General features: G+C 52.3%; 12 protein-coding genes across 12 annotated transcripts; 8 read left to right on the plus strand and 4 right to left on the minus strand.

Moving 5' to 3' along the window:
* Window positions 1-5: 5 nt before the first annotated feature.
* LAESUDRAFT_798573 (uncharacterized protein) lies at window positions 6-336 on the minus strand (the record flags this gene model as incomplete). The annotated part of the gene is made up of 1 exon (XM_040913987.1): window positions 6-336. A coding segment is annotated over exon 1 (288 nt), but the record flags the coding sequence as incomplete, so codon positions are not given.
* Window positions 337-5,938: 5,602 nt separating this feature from the next.
* On the minus strand, window positions 5,939-7,601 carry LAESUDRAFT_764055 (uncharacterized protein; the record flags this gene model as incomplete). Its single annotated transcript, XM_040913377.1, has 3 exons — window positions 5,939-7,025; window positions 7,081-7,237; window positions 7,295-7,601. The coding sequence occupies 3 exons, from the start codon at window positions 7,599-7,601 to the stop codon at window positions 5,939-5,941; spliced, it is 1,551 nt and encodes a 516-aa protein (XP_040758756.1).
* A 42-nt stretch (window positions 7,602-7,643) lies between these two features.
* LAESUDRAFT_630682 (uncharacterized protein) lies at window positions 7,644-7,823 on the plus strand (the record flags this gene model as incomplete). Its single annotated transcript, XM_040903388.1, has 1 exon — window positions 7,644-7,823. A coding segment is annotated over one exon (180 nt), but the record flags the coding sequence as incomplete, so codon positions are not given.
* Window positions 7,824-8,899: 1,076 nt separating this feature from the next.
* On the plus strand, window positions 8,900-9,292 carry LAESUDRAFT_613139 (uncharacterized protein; the record flags this gene model as incomplete). Its single annotated transcript, XM_040903178.1, has 1 exon — window positions 8,900-9,292. A coding segment is annotated over one exon (393 nt), but the record flags the coding sequence as incomplete, so codon positions are not given.
* Window positions 9,293-9,997: 705 nt separating this feature from the next.
* Window positions 9,998-10,324, plus strand: LAESUDRAFT_616608 (uncharacterized protein; the record flags this gene model as incomplete). The annotated part of the gene is made up of 1 exon (XM_040903221.1): window positions 9,998-10,324. A coding segment is annotated over one exon (327 nt), but the record flags the coding sequence as incomplete, so codon positions are not given.
* A 1,466-nt stretch (window positions 10,325-11,790) lies between these two features.
* On the minus strand, window positions 11,791-13,570 carry LAESUDRAFT_764058 (uncharacterized protein; the record flags this gene model as incomplete). The annotated part of the gene is made up of 8 exons (XM_040913378.1): window positions 11,791-11,992; window positions 12,045-12,181; window positions 12,242-12,388; window positions 12,434-12,566; window positions 12,617-12,819; window positions 12,877-13,021; window positions 13,086-13,232; window positions 13,278-13,570. 8 exons carry the CDS (start codon window positions 13,568-13,570, stop codon window positions 11,791-11,793), a joined length of 1,407 nt encoding a protein of 468 aa, XP_040758760.1.
* Window positions 13,571-13,829: 259 nt separating this feature from the next.
* LAESUDRAFT_764059 (uncharacterized protein) lies at window positions 13,830-14,485 on the plus strand (the record flags this gene model as incomplete). The annotated part of the gene is made up of 2 exons (XM_040913379.1): window positions 13,830-14,242; window positions 14,293-14,485. The coding sequence occupies 2 exons, from the start codon at window positions 13,830-13,832 to the stop codon at window positions 14,483-14,485; spliced, it is 606 nt and encodes a 201-aa protein (XP_040758761.1).
* Window positions 14,486-14,874: 389 nt separating this feature from the next.
* On the minus strand, window positions 14,875-15,859 carry LAESUDRAFT_496321 (uncharacterized protein). The gene is made up of 2 exons (XM_040902688.1): window positions 15,668-15,859; window positions 14,875-15,221 (listed from the first exon to the last, which is right to left on the minus strand). Exons 1-2 carry the CDS (start codon window positions 15,715-15,717, stop codon window positions 14,939-14,941), a joined length of 333 nt encoding a protein of 110 aa, XP_040758762.1. The 5' UTR covers window positions 15,718-15,859; the 3' UTR covers window positions 14,875-14,938.
* A 2,483-nt stretch (window positions 15,860-18,342) lies between these two features.
* On the plus strand, window positions 18,343-18,937 carry LAESUDRAFT_664744 (uncharacterized protein; the record flags this gene model as incomplete). Its single annotated transcript, XM_040905147.1, has 3 exons — window positions 18,343-18,492; window positions 18,555-18,728; window positions 18,776-18,937. 3 exons carry the CDS (start codon window positions 18,343-18,345, stop codon window positions 18,935-18,937), a joined length of 486 nt encoding a protein of 161 aa, XP_040758763.1.
* Window positions 18,922-19,389, plus strand: LAESUDRAFT_664704 (uncharacterized protein; the record flags this gene model as incomplete). Its single annotated transcript, XM_040905143.1, has 1 exon — window positions 18,922-19,389. The coding sequence occupies one exon, from the start codon at window positions 18,922-18,924 to the stop codon at window positions 19,387-19,389; it is 468 nt and encodes a 155-aa protein (XP_040758764.1).
* Window positions 19,390-19,414: 25 nt separating this feature from the next.
* LAESUDRAFT_664777 (uncharacterized protein) lies at window positions 19,415-19,840 on the plus strand (the record flags this gene model as incomplete). The annotated part of the gene is made up of 1 exon (XM_040905150.1): window positions 19,415-19,840. A coding segment is annotated over one exon (426 nt), but the record flags the coding sequence as incomplete, so codon positions are not given.
* Window positions 19,834-20,472, plus strand: LAESUDRAFT_664748 (uncharacterized protein; the record flags this gene model as incomplete). The annotated part of the gene is made up of 1 exon (XM_040905148.1): window positions 19,834-20,472. The coding sequence occupies one exon, from the start codon at window positions 19,834-19,836 to the stop codon at window positions 20,470-20,472; it is 639 nt and encodes a 212-aa protein (XP_040758766.1).
* Window positions 20,473-20,770: the final 298 nt, after the last annotated feature.

Consider the following 20,770-nt stretch of genomic DNA (forward strand, 5'->3'; position numbering starts at 1 on the left):
AGGGTCCTGTAGTTCACTTTGAGAATGTTGACGAAGTCTTCCCATGTGCCAAGTGCCTGCCGTGCTGCTGCTCTGGTCGCATATTCAGACATGTATGTGAACGCGCCACCTTCCAAGTGCAGTAAGGCCGTGGTAATCTTGTGTTCATCATCGTTGATCTCGTTCCACCGCATCCATATACCGAGTTGTTGGAGCCAGTCCTCCAGACTTCCTTTGCCCGAGTAGTGTGGAGGTTCAGCAATTTTGATGCGTGGCTTGTGCGATTGGACCGTGCCGGATGTTTGACCTTGCATCGTAGTGACGCCGCTTGCTTTGAGCGAAGCTAGCTCATGTCGCAGCTTGACGTTAGCTGCCTTGATTTCCATCATTTCTTTGCCTGTATCGAGCATTGCCGCCTGGGTTCCTGTGAGCTCGTCGTTCAAAACTGTCATATGCGCATCTTGCACAAGGATTCTATCCTTGAGCTTCTCGATCTCCGTCTGGAGCATTCCCTCCTTGAGTCGGTGTTCACTCTTGTTGTTTTGGATCGTTGATTCAAAGGCTTTCTTGTGCTCGTACATCTTGTTTCCGAGCACATTGTATACCTTGGCGATCTCAGTAGTGACCGTGAGCTTCATTGCGACAATTACCCATTCACGGATGTGGTCTGGGACTTCTCCAGGAGCGGATTGTCTGAGAGCATCTTCCAGGTGCTCGAATTGGTGTCCATCAAACTCCCAGATGGGTGGGACGTAGGCTGGTACAAGTGATGGTGTCGGGGATGCTGGTCCTCCGACTTGTGATGCAGATTCCTGCGGTCCTAGTGCAGGTTCTGGTGAATTGCGCTGCGAGGCGCGTGGGGTGCTTCCGTCGTGTGCTGACTCGACGTTTGTATGCAGAATGTCATCCATTCTTTGCCTGAACGTGGATGCGTATGCACGATCGGCTCCTTCCATTGTGATATAGATGTAGTTAAACTAATTGAAGATGAAGCCTAGGTACTGCTTGTCCTTAACTTTCCCAATCTCCCTGACGATCTCGTCTAACCTCTGCTGCTTTCCTATCTCCTTGAAGTTGATCCTTCCTATTTCTAGGCAGCACGTGTTGACGACCTGTTTGTCGACGAAGGTGTATTCACGAGTTCCCGTGTAGAGATCTGCGCAGACTTTGTCTAACTCCGATGCGAGGAGTTGTACCTTCTTTCGTTTGTCCTGATCAATTCTCTCCCAGAACGCTCCTAATATCGGTTGTAGTCTGAAGCGGGTAGCGGAGACCTGCTTCTTGAGTGTTTCGATGTGGAGGGTGGGCCTGACTTTGGACAGAAGAGGGCGAATGGGTCGTGCGTGTGTGTTGACCTTAACGAAGTTGGGAAGGGGTCGCACTGGCTGTGGAGCAACAATGGTGGGGGGAACGGCGTTGGAGGTGATAAGCTCTGGGGGTGGTGCCGGCTTGCAACTACCAGTGGTAAGATGCCCCTTTCTGGGCTTGTAGCATTCAAGCGGTGGGGTGTGATCGCGTGGCTTGCGGATGATTCCGCGCTTTATGATGTGTGTGGTATCTACAACCCTAGCTGCTGCTCGCTGCCTGTCTGTGGACGATGCGCCTAGTGACGCAAGTGTGAGGAGCCTTTCACGCTCCTTGTTGGTTTCCTGATGCTTGTAGTGGGCGTCGAGGTCGATCCTGGGGGTGGCCTTGCGCTTTGAGGCTTTGGGCAGCTCAGAGTCTTGCTGAGGCTCACGCCGGGTAGAGATCGGATTGGAATGTATGTCAAAAAAGCCGCGCGCTACGGCTGAAACTGCTTGCGCTGAAAATATGCGGCCACTTGTGTTAAACACTAAGCAGGGGTGCAGAAAATGTCAGATTGTTTCTAATGTCACGGTAACACCGGACAAGAGATCAAAAAGACTAAAAAGGGACAGTCACGTGGAACGTGCCGCCCTGATCCCCCTGATCCCAAAGGTATTCCCCTGAACCCTATGTGGCACAAGAGCCTGTTGACTTACTGGTCAATGTTGGCAGACACAGGAAAGGGTGAGAGATATATGAAGGAGCTGGTGAGCTCAGTGAGTGCTACAGGTAGTAGACGAGGAGAAACAATCTGAGGTTTCGTCCCCTACATGGCTGGTCTTATATACACGTACAGCGGGCTATCTTACCTAAGCTACCTATCTACGGGTATAAGCAAATGGCCGTACATGAAACAATAGGATGTCCGGAAGTAGAACAATAAGTGGGAAGATCGATGGTTGCCGCAGTAATGCGTGTGCGCATCGTGCCTATCTTGGTTTTCCTTTTGTTCTCCGGTGTGAACATCGTACCTATCTAGGCTTCTGGCTAAACTAATAGGAAGCGGAAGGCCGACGCATAACAATAGTCCTTGTTCCCTTTGTTCCCAAATGGGTGCCTCTATTGTATCCTGGAATAGACAGGTCCGACCGTATCATCCACGGGTCTGGACCATAACATGTGATGTGAACTATCACCTGATCTCTACGCGTCACGTCTGTGGCTGAGTGGCGTGAGATATTGGTGAAGCACGTGATCTGTGGTGTGGGAAAAGTCACGTGCAGACTTTGTGGCGAAAATCTGTGACAGTATGCCCGGAAACCCATAGCAGCGAAATGTTCAAAAGTGGGTATTGCTCCATGAGAGGAGCGAGAAGTGCCCGAAAGCGAAGGGAAAAGGGCTGGCCACTGTGTGGGCGCAGCGACAGGACATTGGACAGGGCAGCGTGGTTGTCCGTGCAGAGGTAAATGTGGGTAATCATGGGGTAGGTCGCCAGAAAACCGGCAAAGCGGCTGGCGACCGCCGCCATTGCGAAGAGTTCTGCGTCATACACCTCGGCCTGGTGACCCATGCCCCAAGCCCGCTCGTACTTTATAGCACCCTGGTGAATGATACACGCACCTGCACCTGCTCGTCAGTTCCGCGGGGTGGGGTCGGGCTGGGTGATCTGGGAGCTGTCGGTGAAGACCCATAGGGCATCGGGGAGAGGAATGGAAGAGTGCAAAAGAGGGAAAAAGAATGAATGTAGGTACTCCTTGGAGGTGTCTTTGGTAGGCGGAGGGATGCAGACGTGAACCCTCTCGTCCCACGGATGCGCAGGATCCCAGGGCGGCTGCAACCAGGGAAGAAGGCGCACCGCCCGCTGGGGCAGGGTTTGTTCGAGCACATCCACCGCACTGGTGCCGTGGCAGATAGGGATGGTGGGGTTGAGGAGTGAGAAATTGGGCGGGTGGGCAGCGCGGTTGGCCGCCAGGCAGTGGGTCACTGGGTGGGACGCCGAGAGGGTGAGAAGGCGAGCTGCGGCAAGGCCGTTGAGTTTGTCGAGCTGGTGTTTCATCGGCAGGACGCTGGATATTAGGTTGAGGACGTGGTGGGGGGTAGACCGCCATGCTCCCGTAAACCACCGCAGTGCATCATTTTGTACCTGTTGCAAAGGTTGAAAAAGTGAGCGTGGGCCCCGCGGGTTATACCACACGGGGCTACCAAAGGTGAGAACGGGAAGGATGGTGGTAAGGTATAGCAAACGGGCTTGCGCGATTATCATGCCTCGCTGTGTGTTGGTGAGCATGCGGAAAGCGGCAACGTGGGATGAAGCCCGGGCTGCCATGACCCGAATGTGGTGGGTGAAGGTTAGGCGTCGGTCATACCAGATGCCGAGCCAGTGCAAATATGAAGCAGGTTGAATGGTGATATCCCGCCCATCCCACTGAACCCGCAGGGGGGGTTGACGTCAAGGGAGCGTCTCGGGGAGGTAAAGTGCATAAGCTCAGTTTTTGCCATGCCAATGGTCAGCCCAAGCTGGTGAAGCGTGGTGCCCACACTAGGTAGAGTGCGTTGGATGATGGCAGTGTTCTCGTTCAGCGAGGGAGAAACAATAAGGAGGGCAAAATCGTCTACGTAGCCCACCGTAGACTGCTGGGGGTGCACGAACGGATCAAGGTTCGCATACAGCGGGGAAGAGTATATAGTAGAAAGGACTGGCGACAGAGGCGATCCCTGTGGGATGCCGAGTGCAGCGACGTGGTAAGATGGTCCCAGCTCGGAATTGAGCTTGGGCCGCATGGTGCACGAGGAAAGGAATGACATGGTCCAAAGGACCTCGTTTGTGGGAAAGCCCAAAGAAAGGAGAGCAGAGTGAAGGACGTCGTGGTGAATGTTATTGTAATAGCCTTCGACGTCCATACACAGTAAGGTAGCGGAGAAACCGTTTTCCCATGCGGTGCGTACATGGTGCATCAGAGTGACTCCCGCATCCACGACGGAGTGTTGGCCCCACCCACCAAACTGCGAGCTGGGCACAAGATTGTGAGCACCAATTTGAAAGTTGAAACGGGCAGCAACCACTTTTTCTAGGACCTTGCTCAGGGTTTCTAAGAGCGCTATTGGTCGGTGGAACTTGGGTGCGGTGTAATCCGCCTTGCCCGGTTTGGGCAGGTACACAACTGCCACAGCCCGAAGTGGGGCGGGGAGGTAACCCAGGTGCAAAGAAGAGGATAGAAAAAGAAAAAGAGCATGATGCGCACCAGACCGCCAGACCCATTTTAGGAGCCGCCATGACACTCTGGAGATGCCAGGTGCTGAATAGTTAGATGCAGCCTCGATGGCAGCAGTTACTTCAGTGATAAGGAGGGGGTGGTCTGGGTGCGCTGCTGGAGGCGTAGAGGTAAAGAGAGGAGGCAGATCAGGCAAGGGCGGAGACGCCGGAAAATAGAAACGTGTGAGTAGACGACCCGCGTCAGCAGGGAAAGAGCCAGTCTCCCCGTCCGTTCGGGTGACAGGTAGTGGGGGTGCCCTCACTCCTTTGGTCCAGGAGGCGAGCTGCCAGGGGTTGGTGTGCTGGAGTCGCGCGACTGCCTCCTGAGTCCAGTCCTTCCGAGCTTGTCGGATGATGGCCGAGAGTGTGACTTTGGCTTCTCGCCTCTCCTCACGAGTATGAGCCGCCTGGACATCTGCGCGGGCAGTGTCGCATGCATCGTTCCACCAGAGCTGGGAGGCCCGGTGAGCATGTGTGCGTCAGGGGAAGACTTCGTTGCAGGCCACGGACATTGCTCGCAGCAGAGCCTGAGCACCCGCTTCAAGGTCGTCATTGGTGGTATAGGTAGCCGGTGGTGGGGACAGCGCCAGCTCGCGGGCAAGGCACGTGTTCCAGTCGTCCCGTTTGGACACATCGACTCGAAAGCCAAGGTCAACGTCTACGGGATGAGCAATGTGAGAGAGAGTAGAGGTTAGTAGAGCGTGATCAGATTCAAAGGATGTGGGGGTAGCAGCGACTCCGTGAACGTGAAAGTGCGCACTGGAGGTCGCGCAGACCAGATCGATGATGGTGCCCGAGAGCAGGTCACCATTCACCATGTGGGTGGGTTGATCGAGGTCATTAAGAATTTCGAGCAACTCGCGCTCTAGCCACCCAGCGAAAGCGGTGGAGGCAGTGGAAGCAGAGCGGGAGGCCCGTCTGGTCCATGACCATAGGGGGTGGTGGAGATTAAAATCTCCGGTGACAAGGAGGTTCGCTCGTGGCGGGAAAGGGATATCATAGAGAGAGGGCAGAACGCGGTGTTGGGCTCGCGAGCCTTCGTTATAGCAGTTGACCACGAAGAAATCATGGGTGGGATCAGAGCGTGAAACAAAATGAAGAACGACCACATCCGGGTCCGACACCAGGTCGGTACGCATGGATATGTGATAAGTGTTTAAGAGCACGCGCTGGACCAGGATGCTGGCTCGAGGTCACGGCAGCGCAGAGGTGGAGGGGTAATGATAGGCGTCCAGGCCGTAGGGCCGGACATTGACGTGACCAAAAACAGTAGTGCCTGACTCAGAGCCATGGGGGGTATCGATGCCGATTTGCCCCCACCACGGTTCTTGAAGACAATAGATATCGTAGGAAGTGGAAGAAATGAAGCCGTGGATGCGCGGATTGGACCGGGCACATTCAAATGAGTGGTTGTGATATTCATAATGAGGGGTTGGTGCGTGAGATGGGAATGCGGTAATCTTTCCACGCAGGGCAGGTGGTGTCGGCGGCACTGTGACTGTTGATGCCACAGACCACACAGAAATAGTGGTCAGACTCGCAAGGCTGGTCAGCCGGGTGAGCCTCATGATTGCAGACAAGGCATGCCTGCCGATGCACATCGGACGTGTGGTCAGTCTTTCCACAGAAGCGGCACACAGGCGCCCGCTTCTTGCAGTGACTTTCGAGATGCGTGAGGCGCCAGCAACGAGTGCACTGACGGAAAACGGGATGATCTTTCGACTTCTTTACAGTGATGCGGGAGCCAAAGAACCAAAGGAAAGCGGCAGCATCACCGCAGTTGTCACGTCCAAGGAGGTTACGCGCACAGTAGTCGTGATGGGCATCCTCAATGGAGACGATAATCGAGGACTTCCTGAGCTGCTCGCGATGTTCCTTAGGCACAACGAAACCGGGTAGACCGTTGAAGTGAACAGACGAAAACATAGCATTACGGCATAGTTCCGCCATGATTTCCTCCTCAGTGAGTAACAATCCCATGTCGGGATGACGCAGCGGGCAGCTCGGGATGAACAGTTTCGTAACAGGAACGAGAGGGCAGAAGTCCTGTGGTGCGGATGCACGCTCATGCGGGTCTGGCGCAGGGGAGGCAGCATGCGGGATGACTCCCAACATGTGCCGTATGGGCCGGAGACACTCGCATATGAGCGAGTCAGGGGATTCGTGCGAGAAAACTGCTTGGACCTTGGTTGGTCCAGCGAAGCGGAGACCGAGAAAACGTACCTTGGCCCATGCGGGGGTCTCGCGCAGGCGTGTATGGACCTTAGCATACCATTGGGGCATGGTACCCCCTGCCTCGATGGCGGCATGCTGCTCGGGGGTAATGAGAAGGACGTAGCACTTCTCGCGGTTCTTGGCGGCCACCTGTGCCATGGTTGGGGCATTCGGGGCCTGCGTCTCAGGCTGCGTTGTAGGCTGTGCTGCAGGGGCAGCAGCACTGGAGTTGGCGGCGGGGCACGTTGACGACCAGTACGGACTGGCGGTTGGGGTCGCAGTCCCTCGGGGCCTGAGGAGGGTGTGGCAGCGGACGCCCGCGTACTAGCTGGGCCTCGATAGCCGACAGCCGCGTGTTGATGGCTGACGTGGCCATGCGAACGCCGTCCTCGACAGCCTTAGTCAGGGCAGCCTGCATGTCGATGCCGACAGGGAGGGCGCCTTCCGTGCGCAGGCGGGTGCGCGGAGCCTCGTCCATGAGTGCATCGTCGTCGAGAAGGACGGCTGCACTGGCGAGCTGCCAATGGAAGCGAGCCTGGTAGAGTTACATGATCCGGGCACCAGCCTCGGTGTCGATGATGAGGGGGTCACGCATGAGAGCGTTGTGGAAGTCGCGAAGGCAGGTAGAGAGCGCGACAGCGCAGTTCTCGAACTCGTCGGAGTATGCCTCGGTCTCGTAGGGGCCTTCGATAATGCACTGCACGCCGACAGCAAGGTCGCTCAGATTGTTGCGCAGAGACCTAATGGTGTCGCGCATATTATTGTGGACCGGCGGGCGCGGGGGCGTCAGCGCTGAGGCCGACGTCGTCACGCTCGCTGGCGGTGGAGACCCTCCCGGAGGAGTTCGCTCTACACCTATGCCCTCCATGGTCAATTCGCTGGCAGTCGCCTGTTGAGCGCTTATAGCGGACATGGTGGTACGGGAAAAAGAAGGATGAAGTTAGTATTGGCTACGCCGAAGCTCAAAGTGGTGGGCACAGTGGTGTCACTCAGAGGATGGGAGGTCGATCATGGACTCGCGAGTAAAGTCCGCAAGTGGCCAGAATGCGAGAACGTCTCAGAGGTTCGCGGATTCCTTGGGACCGCGGGGGTTGCAAGACGATGGATTAAAGGTTTCTCTCTCATTGCGAAGCCGCTAACTATTTTACTACGAGATACAGGCGAAGATTTCATCTTCGGAGAGGACCAGAAGGCATCCATGGACGAGTTGAAGCGGCTTATCTCGGACGCACCTGTGCTCAAGAAACTCGACTATCAGCTGGCCGTGCTCATACAACCCAGAACTCGTGAGTCTACCGATGGACTGGTCATCTTGGCGGTCGATTCCTTTATCCATGGCGCTGGCTGGGTACTCTTCCAATACGAAGAGACCGTGAAACGTCCGGTGCTATTCGGTTCCTGTACGTTCAACGCGACCGAATCACGCTATTCGCAGCCGAAGGTCGAACTCTATGGTGTATTCTGGGCAATGAAGGAGTTGCGTCACCGCATCTGGGGAATATTCTTTCGTCTCGAGGTCGACGCGAAGTACTTGCATCAAATGATTAGCAACCCAAACTTACCGAATGCGCCGATGACGCGTTGGGTTGCCTATCTCAAGCTCTTCAGCTTCGAACTCGAACATGTACCTGTGGGCAAGCATATCGCTGTGGACGGGCTGTCTCGTCGAAGACCATCATCAGATGACTCCGAAGAATCGGACGGCGAGGAGCAGCTTGATAGGATCATCGGCAGTGCGCGAGGTGACCACACAGTGCACCCACATTCCATTAATGGGCAGACGCACCTACTAGCTTTGGAGACTTCCCATCAGCGAAGGGCGAACTCCTGCATGTGGCTGCTGGTCCTGGGTATCACGGGATTGATGCAAACCTGTTCGGATCTCGACCACGCTGGTGGTCGGTGCATGAAGCGCATATCGAAACGGGCGCATCACCCAGAACTATTCCATCACCATTCCATGCCTCGTTCCTGCAGAACATGGATGACATCTCGTATATTGGGAACGAGTTCATGGTGCGAAAATGTGCGCAAACGACTACTAACATCTTTTCTCTTGAAGGAGTATCTTCGCCTCTGCCCATCACCCACTATCGCGCCGCGTTCATCACAAATGATCTCATGGAACCTGCGGAGCAACAGGATGCGATCCACTATGCCGTCACAGCTGTCCCGAAGGCTTACAGTGCCTCGAGGACCTCGCATGTTGTCGCGCGAATGCAAGACTCCAGGTATTTTTATTACTGTCAGTCCTCTATTGTGGACATGCAGAATCTTCCCCATCAACATCGCGTCTATGATGACGATGGTGAGGTATATTTCTGCGAGATCCAACAGTATCTCAAATTCGACGAGATGCCGCCACGAGTGCACGATGACCCTAGCGCCTCGAGAACGTTCATTCGTCGGGCAGCGGGCTTCGTTATACATGATGGGCGGTTGTGGAAAATCCACCGCAAAGCTCTTCCTCGTCTTGTGATTGCTGACAATTCTCGACGCTTGGATCTTCTCAAGCAAGCACATGACGATTGCGGCCATCGTGGACGCGATCCAACCTATCGAAAACTCGCGGACCGATATTACTGGCTGAACATGTACCTGCAGATCGCGTATTTCATTCGCTCTTGCAATGGCTGCCAATATCGCGCGCGCACACAAAACAAGACGCCGCTAACGCTTACTATATCACCCAGCATCCTTCGGTGATCCGTGCTGGACACTGTCCACATGCCGAAGGGCTATGGAGGACAGCGGTATCTTCTTCATGCTTCAGATGATGTCTCCCGCTGGCCAGAAGCACGCGCCGTTGCTAAGAACACAGCGCAGAACTGGGCCAAGTTTCTGTGGGAGGATGTATTATGTCGTTTCGGGTGCATTCCGGTTTGCATTTGTGACGGTGGTCCGGAATTCAAAGGCGCCACTCGTCTCCTACTCGAGAAGCATGGTGTCGCGGTCGTTATGAGCTCACCGTATCATCCTCAGGGGAACGGTATTGCAGAACGCGATGGCCAAACACTTACCTGCGCGATCTTGCGATGCTGTGGACAGTCCTCAACGAAGTGGCTGCTCTTCGTTCATGCTGGGCTGCAATCCATGCGGACCACCGTATCGCGCGCAACTGGTTATACGCCCTACTTTCTGCTATACGGAAGACATTTCTTATTTCTGTTTGACCTCACTGATCGCACTTGGTATGCTCTAGATTGGGATCAAGTCAATTCTACCGAAGATCTCATCATGCTTCAGCTTCAACAACTCGCTTGAAAAGAAGAGCATATCGGCATCGCTATCGAGCATCTACGCCAGAGCCAACAATGCGCAATCGATGACTACATGCGCGTACACGAGCGGACGATCACTGCAGGCGATTACTCACCGGGCACTTGGGTACTCGTCCACGAGACCTGGTTGGACGCGCAACACGGAAACAAAGGCGCGCTTCGCTGGTCGGGCCCATATGTCGTCCACGAACGATACGCCTCAGGTTCCTATTGTCTGAAGGAGCTCGACGGCACCGTGCTCAAAGAGGCAGTCGCAGCTAATCGTGTCAAGCTTTTTTATTACAGGAAAATGCACCAGACCTTCCACTCTTGCATCTATCCTCAGTCAACCGATACTCGATCCATTCCGGACGACGTACTACTGACGACTTCACCGACCATCGACCTCAACGCAGCAACTTCAAAACCCCTCCATCTTCGTCTTCGTGGTCGTCACCTCTCTCTTGATACCAATGTCGCCGAACTCGCATCACTCATCGCGCAATATTATGAGCCGCTGTGGTAGTCTTGGGGACAAGACGCGAAGTCGACCCCTCTTGTGGAGGAGACAGGTGCCGGTACCGTAATTCATCCTTTTCTTTCATTTGAGACGATTCTTCTAGTGCATGCATATGATTTGTGTATCCATCGACTCTACCAGCTTCCGACGCGGGCGAACGGACGAGAGGTCAGGGAGACGTAGGCGAGGAGAGGCCCGCGGTGACGATCGCGCGTCCGAGGGTGGCGGGCTGCGACTCGTAAATTCGATCTCCCACAGGGTCCGAACTCGCCGAGACAGCGCTCCCCAGTGCCAACCATCTGGACGTACCGCGAACGAAGTCTGTCGCCGAGGACAAGGCCCCAATGATTCGGTATTTCAAAGTTTCCTTTTATGTCTGGACAGTTACCATAGATAGTAATGTCTCACGCGATTGCATCCCCATAACCAGAAAACCCCACATCTTCTTTGCTACGCGATCCGCTGTCATGTACATGTATATTAGGGCGCCCTCCCGCCCACGAATGGAGCAGTTTATCCCCCTTGAACCAAGACTTGCGCACTCGGATCAGTATTTCGGCTGGTCACGCGCTACGTCTTCGGATAAGCCACGCGAATTAGCTCTCTCATCGAACATCCTTATCGTATTCTCGCATCGTATCTCTAGGCGACGTACATCAGCAAAAATGTCGAAGGCGGATCTGTACATACCTACCCAAATCTGCGCAATTCTCGCAATATCTACCTCGTCTGACAGACTACATAATGCCCATGCTTATCTGTAACCCTTTGGGGTTTGACTACCCTCATCGGGCCAGGGCTACCACCATCGGGCCAGGACTACTGCCAGCCAGTCAGGCTATGACAGGCAATTCCCTCTCCTGTCAGGCAATGTCAGGTAATGCCAGGTGAGGCCCAGGGAATGCCGGGCGATTTCCATCAGCTCAGGTAATGCAGGAAACCCATTGTCCAGATAGATACATTATTCACCATACAGCTTCCATTAGAATAAACTCGATTTAATACATATTTTATTCATAATTATTACAGTGAATGCAGCAGTCATACATGCATGGAAAGAAATTTGCAATCTGTTACAAAACAGAGGTATTGGAATGAAAGGGTATGATATGCAGTACCGAGCAAAAGATTCACAAACGAGTGAGAAAGCGGACCTGTGAGCATGCAATAAAGAAAGTACAAAGGACTGACGGTGAAATCGACACTAGTAACATAACAGTGAGCCCACAGACTCGACGGGGAAAGACAGACAACACGTACGATTTTAATCCAGTTCCTCAAGCTCTGAGGCTTGTACTCGCATCGACGGGCTCTTCAATCTCTGATCTACCATCCTCGCTTGACAGAGGAGGAGTGGCAACCTGCGTCATGGCACGCCTCGCAGCACGCTGCTGCGTGAGGAGATCCAGCGAAGATGGGCCCACATATAGTTGAGCTGAGTCCTCGCTGCTTGCGCGAGGTCCCTTTCCAAATACTTCACTATAAAGAAAATATGTCAGTAACAGGCGAAGCTAATAATGGGCGAACTTACGCATTGTACCAAGCAAGTGTCTTCTCACGCCACTCGGGGTCTTCAAAGAGAGCGAGGATGAAATTGAAGAATTCTTCGCTGCAGAAGTCGTCGTCTGCCTCAGTCCATTCGGACTGGGAGTTTGCTGCAAAGCGAGCCTGCAATGAAAGTGGAATGAGATCAGGATACTAGAAATCGAAATCGTGTACCAAAGTTACAAGATACGCAATGTTGTATTCGTTGCATTCTTTCATGCGGTAATTGTAGGCGATAGGGTTATGTCCACCTCCCTTCTTGTGCTCACCAGGGACCTTGTTCCTCGGCAGTTTGCCACTGCGAGGTCTCGTGAACAGCGCTCGAAAGCACTAGATAGCGATAAGTGTGGCAATACAGATAAACCTATCACTTACCGAAGCCAGCAGGTCACTCTTCAAGGCATTTTCATCGACAGCACACGGATTGTAACCATTCTCAGGATAGACCATCGATGGGAGGTCTGTGGATGCAATGGGAATCTGGCCCTCGAGGACATCCTTGCAGAACCTGAAAACCTCACACTCAGATAAGATAACATTGGCAGAAAGGTGAGTAACTTCTCGGGGTCCTCATCGAAGTGTTCGCGTATTCGACGAGGGCATAAAAGACGTGCAGTCGCGAAGTGATGGAATCCTCGTGCTTCCTTCGGATGCTCAGAGTCGATGTACGGAACGTTTCTGATTGTCGGAACAAATCTTAATATGTTCTTCTTTACATTGCTGAGGTCGTCCGTGCGCGCCGAACGGGCCTTGCGAGACAGCTTGAGAAGAAAGATGTGTATTGTGAGTAATTAAATTCATAAGCTGCAGCGACTCACGAAGGTGGCGAAGTGAACAAGGTCTTCTGGCTCGTTCTCAAAGTGCGGAACAAGCTTCGCCAGGCCAGGTATGATCCTCAGGAGAGTGCTGTAATGCTCTATGAGCTTCGAAGCACTCTCATCATCACTAAACACTTTGTAAGCACTGCATATATGCATATATATGCGCTCTGGAGTGCAGGAAATAAGTTATAATGTGATAGACTCACAGATAAGGCCAGTCGGTGAGATCCCATGCATCCTTAGCTACACCATGACATGCTATGCCGACTTGCAGAGTCTGGAGAATGTCAATGAAAGGCCCCATGGCTCGAGGGATGAAACGGGCTGCATCACTCCATACGTCAAGCTTGCTCCTGCGTGGGACATTAGTACTGAACTCGCAACAACAAATGACTTACTTGTCTGCCTTGCTATAGTGCATCTCACGGATGAGCTTCTCGAAATGCCTCGGCTCGATGCCATCATCCTCCTGCTCCTCGTCTTCCTGTTGATCATCTTCATCTTGCTGGTTATCTTGTCCAGTGCTGTGCGAACGCGGCCTACATGGGACATCGTCATCGAAGAGATGTTCAACTAAGCGAGTGCTCGTTTGTGGTCTAGTACGATCACGTCGAATGTCTTCCTCTTCATCGCTGTAGATTCTTGCTCGTGCCTTCTTGGGTGGTGGACGATCGTCATGGAGCTGAGGCATGGGGCGCTTTTGCAACGCTTTTGCACCCTTTGAGTGATTTTTGGACTTGCTGGAATGCTTCGCTGCGTGAGAAGAGTTGGCCATATGTTGATGCCGAGGAGGCTTGGCTGAGATTGAGCTGAGAGATATTTCTTCGAGATAGAGAGTGAAATGAGATCGCATCAGTGCCTGAACGCATTTATACTTCATTCTGGCATTTGCCGTGAGCAGACTATATGCGCCTCTCAATGCACGCGTCACCCAGATTACTGAGCCCATCATGCAACACCTCTCTGCACTTGATATCGAGACAATTTCTGCTATGTCTGCTGTTCCAACTGCCATCACCGACCTTCAGCGAGTTTCATCCCGACTACACTTCGCACTGGGCAAGATCGGAACCTTTTCTAACGTCGTCACGAAGATCACTCGAGGTGCTCACCGCTCAATTGCCCATCCTCGCATCTGCTCAGCTTCACGCACTCTTATTCGGCTGGCCTCTGCCTCTATAATCCTTGCACTCTCTTTGGTTCGCCATGCAAAGGGCAATCTTGATACAAGCGAGTGCATTGGACGCTATCAGCGCATCTTGCAGGACCTGGAGAGTGCCGTAGAAGATGTGGATAAACTGGAGTATGAGGCTGAGAGGGAAGGATATATTCCTATTCCAGAGGACTTTCTTTCCGGGCCAAGGTAAGCATTCATAATGAGTACTTAAGCAATTAGAAGTCTCATGGCAGTAGGAGCGATAACATCCGTATCTACAAAGAGTGTCAGTGTTCATGCCACCTCAAGCCACGCTCGATGCCTGTATTTCCACCTGGAAGTATATTCGGACCATCCGGCTTTGCAGGTCATGGGAGGCACGATCATCCGGTGGGCAAGATGCCAATGGAGGAGGCTGTCAAGTATTTGAAGTCCATTGGCCATGTTTAATGCGTACATCTCGTCTTACACTAGTGTTCTTTGTAATTACTGCTTGTAATTGTCTCATTGATCTCGCCTTATAGTACTGGATTTGACGATCACTTCACCTGCAAGCGAACTTAGCGCCTATGAGTAAGCGCCCGTACACAACGAATTGTAGGGCGTTACCGTCAATCGAAATCACTTCAAAAAGCTTTCAACCCTTTCATTTCACGCTGGCTTCGTACGTCGCACACCGTGGTCGCCCCGTCCGATCACTGAAACGAAGATCACCCGCTGCAAAACCAACCGCGACCGACGCGCACCATCGGACTTCAAGAACCTCCGCGCGCTGAGGACATCGCCCTGTAAGTCTCGTCCGCGCATTCGCTGCACAACGCACTCACGCCAGCCTGCGCAGACGTTCGCGCAGACGTTTCGCAATCCCAAGGTACGTTATGGACCGACGGGCACAGCGTGACCTCACGTCGCGAGACGCATATGAATGTTTTCAGGCCATATCGAAAGATGGAAGGAGGAAATATATTTCGTGGACGAAGGGAATGTGAATGAGGTTAAATAGCTTGCGATGACGTACCTTGGACCGATGGGGGCATACGTGAACCGCGTTCCCGACACCCTACAACAGAGCGTGTAGCCACGAAGGACCGACGATGCACGGGAGCGAGCTCGCAGAGTTGAGAGATGAGTACTAAACGCAATGCACGCATAGCTGAGCCGCCTGCCGGCAAAACCGCTATCGCATCTGGGTTCGTGTGTTAGAAGGACATCTATGTGAAGGCTACGCAGCTAGCGCCATCGCCGCCTTCTCTCCTTGCCTGCTGAACCCCTTTCCGCTAAGCCTGCTGATAGAGCATCCAGTGCGGTGCGTGCTGCTTGAGAGAGGAAGGGCACGGGAGTATGTCGTCGTCGCGACACGAGGTCAGTACGCGTCCAGGCTTAGCCTTTCCATGAGACGCGAGTCGGAGTTGGAGATGCGAGTGAGTAGGGTGCGCGAGCGTGAGCGATGAACGTCGACTGTAAGAGCTCAAGTAGAGATGCGTGGTTCACGTAGAGCAACTTGGCGACTCACCGCGAGCATCGCGAGCGTCAGGATCGAGCGATGGAGCGAGTGCGCGCACAGGAAAGTCGCAACGGCACGCGAGCGCTGTATTCGTGCACAAGAGGAACATCTATGTGAAGGCTACGCACCTAGCGCCATCGCCGCCTTTTCGCCCTGCCTGCCGAATCCTCTCCCACATAGAGCATCCGGTGCGGTGCGCCTCGGCCTGTTCTCATCTCACGAGCTGCCGACCGTGCTGCTTGCAGGGAGGAAGGGCACGGGAGTACGTCGTCGTCGCACCATGAGGTCAGTGCGCGTCTGGGCTTAGCCTTTCCATGAAACGTGAGTTCGACTTGGAGATGTCAGCGAGTACGTGCGCGAGCGTGAGCGATGAACGTCGACTGTAAGAGCTCAAGTAGAGATGCGTGGTTCACGTAGAGCAACTTGGCGATTGACCGCGAGCGTCAGACGTGGCCGTGAGCGTCAGGACCGAGTGATGGAGCGAAAGCGTGCATGAGAAAGTCGCAGCGGCGCGCGAGCGGTTATTCGAGAGTACATCGAGTCGACGGCGGGAAGGGGCAGAGGCCGTTTCAGCGGGGACGCGCACACAAGAGCAGTGATTGAACGCGTCAGAGGGATCACTTCACCTGCAAGCGAACTTAGCGCCTATGAGTAAGCGCCCGTACACAACGAATTGTAGGGTGTTTACCGTCAATCGAAATCACTTCAAAAAGCTTTCAACCCTTTCATGTGGCATCCATCACTCTGTCAAAATCATTTATTTCGCTCCTGACAATGGACATCACCCGCCATGTCCGTGTCAAGGGCATTGGATGCGATCACGTGATCTAAGCCTCCACGTCGCGACACGCGTCTTGAAGTCATCAATTCAATTCTGAGCTCTCCGCTACTCACTCACTCCGCTATTCATTCTCTTTGCTGCTTCATCCACATACTCTAGAAGCTGAGACGATGCCTAATTCTATCTGCTATGCCTGCAATAAGGCCTGTAAAGATGCCCGTGGACTCACACTGCACTACAAGGTCTGCAAAGCAATCAAGGCAGCTACTGTTGCCTCCGTAAAGAAGCGCGTAGCAAAGAAGGAGGCAGACAGGGCATCCAAGGTTCCAAGGCTAGCAGATGTAGAGCAGGATAGAGTGGTAATGGAAGAGCAAGTGAACATTGTGAGTTATAGCTAAGATTGAAGCGTGAATCCTTAATGACCTTAGTAGCCGGATGAGCCTCCTTTGGAATTTCTTGAAGGCTCATCTACAGGAATAGTGTCTCATGAAGATCCACCCATTTCTCTCAGCCGCAGTGGTCGCAGAAGACGTGCACCTCGTGCCCTTGAGGACTTTCTTCCATCCACCACATGCGGTCTACCAGCTCATATAGCACGACCTCCAACTGCTGCTCCTTCTCACCTGAAACAAACTCATGCTGTCACTGTGGAGGAGGTTCCCGATGAATCCGACATCTCACAGATGCCTCCAGTCACAGTACTTGAGCACGATATGATGCCAAACGTGTTTGGTGTATTCCGTCGCTATGCATCCAAGCCGACCAGTATGGCTTGTGACATCACATCTCTCGATGACACTTGTGACTCTCCTCATCTGGCCAAGAACAAAGGCAAAGAGCGAGCGTGAGAATGGTACCACCCCTTCCAGAACCCCACTATCGCTCGTGTTGTCATGTGGGGGAACACAGGTTCCAACCTGAAGTCCAACAAAGAGCTCAATCGACTTGTGCATGATGTCATTCTGGCTGACGACTTTAACCCTGACGATCTTCATGGCTTTCGAGCTTCAAAAGAACTCTCTCGCTTGGATTCTACAGACTCCGGTGACAGTTTCTTCTCTGCTTCTGCAGGCTGGAGAAAGTACTCCGTCAAGATACCCGTGCCAAAAGAGAAGGTCAAGCTACCTGAGGAAAATGCTCCTACATTCGAAGTGGGAGATATTCATATGCGTCGTCTTATCGATATCATTCGGGAGGTCTGTGAGGATCCTGATGCAAAGACGTACAACTGGCGGCCATTCAAGGAGTTCTGGCAATGTCCGAAGGATGACGGCTGCACTTCAAGAGGATCCTCAGTAGACCAGATGCCAGCTGAGACAGAGAATGTACGCATCTATAGTGAGCTCTACAATTCGGATGTGATGCTCGAGGAAGACGCAAAGATTCATGCACAACCTCGTGAACCTGGAGATCCAGATGACGTGGAGCCTGCTGTTGTTCCAATCATGCTGTAGTCAGATGCTACACATCTTGCCAACTTTGGCACAGCTTCCCTCTGGCCCATCTATGCTTACTTTGGCTTTCAGTCAAAGTATCAGCGTGCCCAGCGACACTCGCGTTCATCACACCATCTTGCCTATATACCTAAAGTACGTCATACTTGTTTCTCATGTCGTCTGATTGAAAAAGCTTATCGTCACCTATAGTTACCTGACGACTTTCAAGACTGGTACGAGGAGACATATGGGGAGCCTGCAAGTGCAGATGTCCTTCGCTTTTGCAGACGTGAGCTGTATCATGTGATCTGGCTACTTCAGCTGGATCCTGAGTTTATGCATGCCTATGAACATGGAATTCTTCTTCGTTGTGGAGATGGAGTCCTTCGTCGACTATTTCTGAGGTTCTTTACATATTCTGCAGATTATCCTGAGAAGTAAGTGATATAGGGTTTATTTTCATTATTTATTGTACTGACTTCTCACAAGGATACTTCTTGCATGCATCCGCTATCTTGCACAATGCCCGTGCCCACGCTGTCTCATCAAGAAGGCTGACATTCCAGATATGGGTTCGCATATGGACATGCTCCGACGGGCAAAGTTTCGTGCAGATTCACACCCTGTACAGTATGATATTATGAAGACGCGACGTTGGATATTCGAGAAGGGCTATGGCCCCGGAAGCAAACACATCGCAAATGTCTTAGATCGCTACTCATTGGTGCCAAGCAGGGTACGTTTAATGCATGTCTATTATACGATCTTCGACATTGATTGTTTTATTATTTGTTCTAGAGCGCATTCTCTATTCGTTTATCAGAGTTTGACTTCTACCCAATGTTCGTAGTCGACCTCATGCATGAATTCGAGCTTGGTGTTTGGAAAGCGATCCTCACACATCTGCTGCAGATCCTCTATGCCGAGGGTAACAACACAATTCAGAGATTCAACAAGAGGCACGTATTGACTGTTCTCCCTTGCTGACTGGCTTCTCACTTTTCACTAGGTTTCGCAAGGTTCCAACGTTTGGACGAGACACAGTTCGTCGCTTAGGCAACAATGTGTCAGGCTTGAAAAAGCTTGCTGCGCGTGACTATGAAGACATCCTTCAGGTATATTTCTCTCCATTCTGCGCTCAGCAAGGCTCTAAATATGATTGTTTATGTTGCAGTGCATAATTCCGGTTATTGAAAAGCTCCTGCCAGCTCCTCACAATGAGATGATAATTGATGTTCTCTTCGAACTAGCTACATGGCATGCCCATGCGAAGCTCCGTTTACACACGTCAAAAAGTCTTCTGCTGTTCCGCCAGTCAACAAAACGTCTTGGTATGGTTGTACGCCAGTTCCGCGATACAACATGCGACGCATATCACACCATGGAGCTGCCAAAGGAAGAGGCTGCACGTGGACGTCGAGAAGCTGCGATGAGTGCTAACGTGAAGTTGTCTGCGACTCGGAAGCAAAACGCAGCTGCACCGAGGGGTCCCAAAGTGAAGAAACTCAATCTGCAGACTTACAAGTGGCACGCACTGCCTGACTATCCACCAACCATCGAACGATATGGAACTACAGACAACTACACATCTCAAATCGTATGTACCATCATTTTTTGCGTAATATTCAAATGAATGACATGGTTATCTAACTTGATAGGGTGAGGAGGAACATCGGACAGTCAAGACGGACTACAATAGGACGAACAAGAACAATGCCACAGGTCAGATAGCAAGACGGCAGCATCATAAGATGGCATTGCACCGAATCCAGCGAAGTGACGATAGACTATCCCATGAGAAGAAGAAAAAACTACTGCGAGCCAAGAAGAAGGTCAACTGCGATAAGGAATGGAATTCCTCAGATTCGAGGAACAAAGGAAGTTCGCTAGGCACCGCTGTGCTACGTGGAGCAACACTCGATTTTGCAGTTGACGAGCCACTTCCTTTTACATCTCCTGAAGCACACTTTCACATTTCCGACTCACAGAGGTATTCCGAAGATATTACCTCATGGCTTCAATCAAACAGAAACGACCCTGCCTGCGCAGTAAGCATTTCATCTGTCATGGGTTCTAAATGCTGACATTTTCACAGAATTTCCTTCCGCTCCTCAAGGACCACATCCTTGGTCGCTTGCGTGGGCGTCCATATGATGGCGATGAAAGAGGTTTTTCTCACCAGGATCACCACACGATGATCTTCGAGAAAAACCGAATGTATTTCCATAAGGTATTGCGAGTCAACTACACTACATATGATATGCGCCGCATGCAAGATTCCATCAATCCACGCACCCACCCAAATATTATGGTTGCTGCACACGAAGAAGACGACGACGATAATCCTGAGGCAAGCAAGCATCCATACTGGTATGCTCGCATCATCGGTATCTTCCATGTCAACGTAAGGCATACTGGACCATTCCGAACATCAGATGAAGTACAACGAATGGAGGTTCTCTGGGTTCGCTGGTACGGACGAGACGTTGATGCTCTAGGAGGCTTCGAGACACGGCGTCTGCATCGCATTGGATTCGCTGACGGCAGCGATCCTAACGCATTCAGGTTTCTCAATCCTGCAGTCATCATACGAGCTGCACACATCATCCCAGCATTCGCTTATGGAAGGACAGCAGACTTGCTACCAGCGTCGCCCTGTGCAAGACTGCCGGAGGAAGAAGATATGGACTATGAATTTTATTACGTGAATATGTGAGTTGCTCATTTTCTATGCTATGATCTATATTTTACTCGTCTGTTTTATCTGTTTGATAGGTTTGTTGATCGCGACATGTTCATGCGCTATCTAGGCGGTGGTATAGGACACAAAGGTACTGTCGTGCACATACCTGTATGTCCCACAGAAGCATCCGATGAAGTCGAAGACAATGAAATGGATAGATCAACCGCGGGTTCCAATGATACATCGGCTGTGCAAGATGACTCGGAGGGCCGCAGTGTTAGCGAAGAAGATGGGATGGAGGAGGAACTCGAAGATGAGGAGCTCGACTATG

This window comes from Laetiporus sulphureus, assembly GCF_001632365.1.
Source record: "Laetiporus sulphureus 93-53 unplaced genomic scaffold LAESUscaffold_67, whole genome shotgun sequence".
In the NCBI taxonomy this organism is placed as follows: Eukaryota; Fungi; Basidiomycota; class Agaricomycetes; order Polyporales; family Laetiporaceae; genus Laetiporus; species Laetiporus sulphureus.